Below are 6924 nucleotides of genomic sequence, written 5' to 3'. Positions count from 1 at the left end.
TTTACAAACAATGTTGAAGCTCACAGCAGTGATTTTTATGGATATTGGATTTTGGATATTTATAGAAATCCTATTTTAAATGCCTGGCTTCAAAGACGTTTGTTTACTCTGATAAATGAGACGCTATTTTTCTTTCAGGGCGGCTGAAATGTTTTTATTTCTCCTCTCCAATTAACAGTGTTTGCATGCTGATCTTATATAGCACTACTGTCATGATTTAATATATAGACAGCACATACTGCTATGATTTCATATGTCTAATCTTCCTCTCTATCAGTCCACCATACAACTTCTAAGATATAGGATAAATAGGTACCGTAATATAGTAATAGATATAGGACAATAGGTAATTAACATGGTAAATGTCCTGGTTTTGCAGTTCAGATCTTTATTATGCTTTTTAAAAAATATATTTACTGAAATAAAATCGTATTTATTCTTCTCAATTATGTGATAAGCATTACATAATTGGTGTGAGAACTATAGTATGAGAACAAAGGAAAATGTTCAGCTTAAAAAGGTTAATTTTTCGGTGGGCGCAGGAGTCTCCAAAGTTAGGCCTCCAACCAAATCAAACACCTTGCTTGACTGCAATAGCAACCGATTCTCAGGGTCAATCTAAGTATATGGAAGGTGTTGGACCCTGTGGCAGCAAGGTGAGAGTGAACTTATATGTGTGCTTAGTGTGAACTGATAGCTCAGTTCTTGCGCCCTCCCAGAGGAGACCTCTGCCAGGGCGAGAGAGAGAGAGAGAGAGAGAGAGAGAGAGAGAGAGAGAGAGAGAGAGAGAGAGAGAGAGAGAGAGAGAGAGAGAGAGAGAGAGAGAGAGAGAGAGAGAGAGAGAGAGAGAGAGAGAGAGAGAGAGAGAGAGAGAGAGAGAGAGAGAGAGAGAGAGAGAGAGAGAGAGAGAGAGAGAGAGAGAGAGAGAGAGAGAGAGAGAGAGAGAGAGAGAGAGAGAGAGAGAGAGAGAGAGAACTGGGGTCACAAACAAGGAAGTCATTCAATATGCCCTCAATATTTTATCATGACAGTGAGATTTCCACGAAGTTCAGTTCTGACCTAAGGCATTGGTAGAGGACCTACTCTAATAACTCCACATGAATGGTGTATTAGGCATGTCAGCTCATGTTGGCTTGCTCAATGAGGTCCTACTTTAACACTGCTTTGACAGTGCACTCAGTGGTGGTCACCCTCAAGTAAGGTTATTGTAAGTGCCAACCATGGCCAGCAGGACAGATATTATTTGCAACCCAAATGATAATGATGATAAATAAAAGCTGTCAAGTTGGTTTCCTGTTTCGCTAAGAGAGAGCTCCCCAGGGCGAGGCCCTCAGAACAAGATCATGGAGTCACTCTGGTGAAATGTCAATGTGTATGGATGTCTGGACACTGAACTGCCAATGACCTGATTGCGTGAGAAGGAGAGAAAATAGTCGCCCTTGTGTGTGGCGAAGCCAACTAAATGAGACAACAGCATGCCGATGCAAGTGATATGGGTCATTTGGGGGGGTATCACCTGCCACACACTGTCACAACGCCACATTGGAGTGACCTTATAAAACCACATTCACAATAGTTAGCATGTTCACCGTTGTATCCCAGTAAATAGTTAACATGTTCACCGTTGTATCCCAGTAAATTGTATTTAAATGATTTGGTACACTGGTACAGTAGAGTGGTAGACACTATGCTTTACACATCAGTCCACATTTAACAGTTCAAAGATATATTTGAAGCAGATTAGCTTTTGCTCCTATGTAGGAGATTTAAGTCAGGGGAATGTTTGAAGTTTAATTGATGCAGAAGCATTTCAATATTTATTTTCCCTTCCAACCATTCACATATGGGAATGGGTGAACATTGTGTGTGTGTGTGTGTGTGTGTGTGTGTGTGTGTGTGTGTGTGTTGCTCATTAGTTGTATCAAATGTCCCCTGTAGGGGTTGTAGGGGGGAGGTGTTCAGTCATGTGGAGGCCCAACGAAGGACAAGGTCAGTTGAAAGGCAACACGAGGAGAAGTGATGTTCCGTCTAGACATTTATCTGCCTTTGATCTTCTAGCGGGGCCTGTGTGGTGAGGGGCTTCGGTCGGGGCTGAACTTGACAAGTGGAAGACAGGGTGGGTCGGCAGGAGCGATCAATGTCAGATCCAGGGGGCCGTATCAAATGAACATAAGTCCCTGTGCCCCGATGACAGGGGGCCACAGCATAGCCTGGCCATCTTTCTCTTGCTCCCACTGATATTTACATGGAGCTAACCCACTCAAATAAATTTCCCATGCATCTGCATGTTTTAAACATTCCAGCGTGAGTGTTGTGTTATGTAACACATGCACATCCTTGTATACATGAACATGCTCTGAGCTCAATGGGGAGAATGAAAAAGCATATGAGCACATGACGCCTCCGGAGAATGCCATGCAGGGGCGGTGGGTGACATCACCAGGCCATGTGCCTCACAGAGAAACACCATGGGTTGGCAACCATGGAGCTGTTGTGAGAGCTTATTAAGACACAGGCTAGCGTTAATGAAGGGAGTCTGTGAGCACATTCAGAAACCAGCTCAGACAGGATTCACTTGGAGAGATCCCATCCCATTGCTTCCGGACCTACCTAAACCTGTTTAACAGACATGACAGAATGTGTTCTCTTCTCTCTCTCTCTCTCTCTCTCTCTCTCTCTCTCTCTCTCTCTCTCTCTCTCTCTCTCTCTCTCTCTCTCTCTCTCTCTCTCTCTCTCTCTCACACACACACACACACACACACACACACACACACACACAAATTGCACAAACAAACACAAGGGAGACATTATAGACAATAGACAGTATAGAGGGGAACTTTTTTAGGGAGGCAGGAACTCCTAAGGGCAACTGAGATTTGATCTTTGGGATTGCACTGTATTGTAATCTGTGATGATGGTGTGGGATCATGTAGAAGTATTGTGTGTGGAGAGGGGGTGGTGATGATTGTGTCCGATTATGTAGGAGTCTTGCGTGTCGGTGCGTATGTGTGGGGGAGTCAAGGGGGGAGAGAGGATGTGATGATTGTGTAAGAGTATTTTATGTGTGTGTGTGTGTGTGTGTGTGTGTGTGTGTGTGTGTGTGTGTGGGGGGTATATTGTACTTCCATTTTTGTTTATTTTGTTTGATGTGTGAAGCAGCAACATCTTATCTCACACACACACACACACACACGCACGCACGCACGCACGCACGCACGCACACACACACACACACACACACACACACACACACACACACACACACACACACACACACACACACAAACACACATGTAATGCTCATGCTGTAATGCTCTCTGTAATGCTGCGCATTTGATCCTTCAAAGGATTTCACATACACATTGTTATGTGCTTATGGGCTTTCCAACGTTTGGAAGTTTTTCTCCAGCAAAGGCAGGATCTGGGTATTTGACGACCTCGCCATACAGATAAGCAGACGATGCCCTCCCAGTACCCTAGATGGCGCTAGCTAGATATACCGGTACGCATGCGAAATTGAGATCGTAGAAGAACAGTTTTGTATTTCGAAAGATGGCGGCGGCTAAAGAGAAAGATGGGCGCACAGGTAAACCGCCTGGAAAGGAATCTCAACCGTTGATCATCGCCAAAACTCCCGCAGAGGAACAGCGCCTGAAGTTGGAGAGGTTGATGCGCAATCCTGTAAGTGTGGAAGCTCTCCGGTGGCGTTTGAGGGACACCAACCAAAACATCCCATGTCTTACCATGGCAGCTCTCTGGGCTTTAGCATCCTAACGAGCTAGCTGTACATTGTTGTCTCTTTGCAGGACAAACCTGCTCCTATCCCAGACCGACCGAAGGAATGGAACCCCAGAGCCCCTCCGGAGTTTGTTCGCGATGTGATGGGTAGGGCATTCACTTGCCTTATCAGTTGTTGCTTGTTATGAATTTATCTTCGCAAAAGCAAAGCATGCGCGAGTTTCCTTTTTTTTAGTCCTCGACATGATAGCTAGCTAGATGTCTTAAAATACTTTCCATCATCACGATTTTGGGTCATGATTGAGCATAATAATATTCCCTGTGCAGACATTAGCCTACATGAAGTCTTTGAAATATTCAGACCGCAGTACTGTCCAACATCTACGACACCAGCCTAAAGCATAAATGCCTTGATGCTTCTAAAGTTTTTATAATAGGCCTACAGGAGGGAAAACAACCATATTGAGTACTGCGAAGACACAGCTTTTTATAATGCACATCTAAACGCCCTCCCCAGGTTCCAGTGCAGGGGCTGGCAGTGGAGAATTCCATGTGTACAGACACCTTCGGCGACGAGAATATCAGAGACAGGATTTCCTAGACAAGATGACTGAGAAGGTGGGCATTCTGTGCAGTGGATCACCTATGTCTTACTTTTTAGGTGAGGTGCAAAGATCAGCTGCATCAGTATATGAACGGAGTAACTGAAAAACCATTGCAGTGTATGTGTGGAGCAAGATGTTAATGTTAATGTTAGGTTGAGTTATGTACAGAGACTACTGACTTACTGAATATAGTAATTTATTTTATTTTGTTATTTTTCTTTCAGCAAAAGATGGATATTAATTATCTAGACAAGGTGGAGGAGAACCAACAGGCAGCTGTGGATAGAACAGCCAAACGCAGGAAGAAAAGGTTTGGGCATAATCCAATGGTTCTGTCTCTTCACACTGCATTCCATTCTCTGTGTCTTTCTGCTACTTATTTTCCCATGTTCTAAAGTCTAATGTATGACGTAGCTATAGTATTACCATTCGCCAAATGTAATTTCTTTTGAGAATGTACTGCTGGGCTTACATTGTTTCTAATGCATTTTTTCAGGGAAAAATTGAAACAGAAGAAACGTATGGCAAAGATGTCCAAGCTGGAGGCCCAGAAAGAAGGTGAATATAAAGCTGTTGTGGATTATTTTGATCATGTTCACAAACATTTTAGAAATTTGAATTGAGAAGGAAGAGTGTTCTGTGTTGTGTGTGATTCAGTAATTACATTTTGTAAGTTGCTTTGGATAAAGGTGTCTGCTAAATGGCCAAAATGTAACGTAAATGTCATGTTAGTAATGGCTAGTGAGGGGGAAGTTGGTAGCATTTTGACTGTGACATAATAGGCATGAATGTGAGAGCAGAGGAGTGTAATGGCCGTTGTGTTTGTACGTTCAGGCTCAGATAAGGCCTCTTCCAGCAGCGATGACGGAGAGGCGGTGAGAGAGGGGGAAGACGATGCTGAGGCGCCCAGTTTTGTGATGGGGAAGAGGTGACCCTCTTATCCGTGGTCATGTGACATGATGAGACGGCAGGGAAGATTTATTGATATTGTCATGGTAACAGTTCCCTTGTTACCTGGTATGTTCTTAGTCTACAACATGGTAACAGTGTTATTCCATTCATATTACTGAAGAACTACTGCTTGGCATGAATTGGAACAGATACCAGACATTACCAATATCACCACCAAGAAGTTATCACATTTAAAAAAAATATTTCATTAACTGTAATTACCAGTCAGTGCCACTGCCAACCATTATTACATGGATAAAAGACCAGTGGTAATAAGACGGCATAGCCTGAGCCTCTGTTGTCAGAAATCATTCTTCCAACAATGTTGTGATGTTTTGGGCAGCTCCTTGCAATTCTGTGAATTGAGTTTGCCAAAACTGAATAACAGTATGGGTTCTACTCTTCTTTAGTTCATGTATTACCTTAAGAATACAGTTGTGTGTGCAGCATTGTGCTGATGTTTGTGAGCATAATCGATTTTTTTTTTTTTTTTGCTGTATATATTTTTAATAAACTCCTTGTGGAAAGAGTGTTCATTCCTCTTTTATTTCTCCTTAGGAACATAATGATTAATGTTTATTTACGTTTACTTAGTCTTAAGTTTTGTTTGCCATACAAACTCCAGCTTGAATGTTAAGACATGTTACAAGAACATAAACCGTTTACATAAACCGCTTTATATTTGAGCGCTTTTTAAAATTATTATTATTATTATTATTATTGTTTTACCCAAGACCCAAGGCCTGTTTAAAGTTGGCGTCTGCAAGGGCCCACCATTCCGGGTAAACAACATGAGAAACATGGAATTGCACAAAGTAAAAGTTACCAGGTCGGCAGTTAATCAACACGACAACCATGAAAGGTTTAAGTTCATAGCTGAATGGTTGGTGCCTGCACCACAGGTCAAGAGTAGGTATGTAAACAATAAGGTGCATATTGTAATTTAAAACTTGACTGACTTTACATCTGAACTAATGTTTAGTAAGACTATCTGTTACTTGCGGATAGTAACTTAAAGTAACTAAGTATAACCAAATCTGGCATCAAAACACATTAAAGCAGCTATGTATAATATGGTTAAAGGGTCCTGAAGGAATCTGAATCTCAGTTAGTTGTCCTGTTTGTGTATGGGTAGTTTGAAACGTTGCAAGAGTTTTTTTGTAGCCTTCTGCTTGATGGTGGAAGTGAACTATCTTGATTCTGACATCCTTGGACAACTGTTTAGAGCAGGGGTTTTCAAAGCCTGACACAGTGAGCCTCCCTTAATGTACCACCCAGTTGTCTGCGTCTTGGTTTGTCTGTTTGTCTAAGTATCTGTCTTTCATGTTATAAAAATAAAGAAAAATGTTAATCACAAAAAAAAACAATGCTGTTTTCTAGAAAGATTAATGGAATGATATAACATTTTTGTTTACTGCTATGTACTGTATGGCCCTGGGTTGTAAATTGGTCGCAGTCGTTTCATTGCACTAAGATTGTCATAATACTACTTTGTTTTTACTCAACGATGCGTATGTGTACTGTTGGTTGTCAAGGACTTCCACCAGCCCTGGTACTCAGGTTTCAGTCTAGTCTGACCAGTTTGGTGGCTAATGTCGAGGGTCTGAAGTTTTCTCAATCAGCAATAATG

The 6924-nt window shown here is 42.1% G+C and overlaps 1 protein-coding gene across 1 annotated transcript; it reads left to right on the top strand.

Moving 5' to 3' along the window:
• Positions 1–3552: 3552 nt before the first annotated feature.
• Positions 3553–5756, top strand: prkrip1 (PRKR interacting protein 1; the record flags this gene model as incomplete). The annotated part of the gene is made up of 6 exons (XM_080528803.1): positions 3553–3681; positions 3807–3885; positions 4256–4356; positions 4568–4653; positions 4840–4901; positions 5178–5756. The coding sequence occupies 6 exons, from the start codon at positions 3553–3555 to the stop codon at positions 5273–5275; spliced, it is 555 nt and encodes a 184-aa protein (XP_080384929.1). The 3' UTR covers positions 5276–5756.
• Positions 5757–6924: the final 1168 nt, after the last annotated feature.

Source organism: Nansenia antarctica, assembly GCF_963989245.1.
Source record: "Nansenia antarctica genome assembly, chromosome: 4".
Classification (NCBI taxonomy): Eukaryota; Metazoa; Chordata; class Actinopteri; order Argentiniformes; family Microstomatidae; genus Nansenia; species Nansenia antarctica.
The sequence above is the reverse complement of the archived record's forward strand: the minus strand, read 5'-3'. Positions and strand labels throughout refer to the sequence as shown.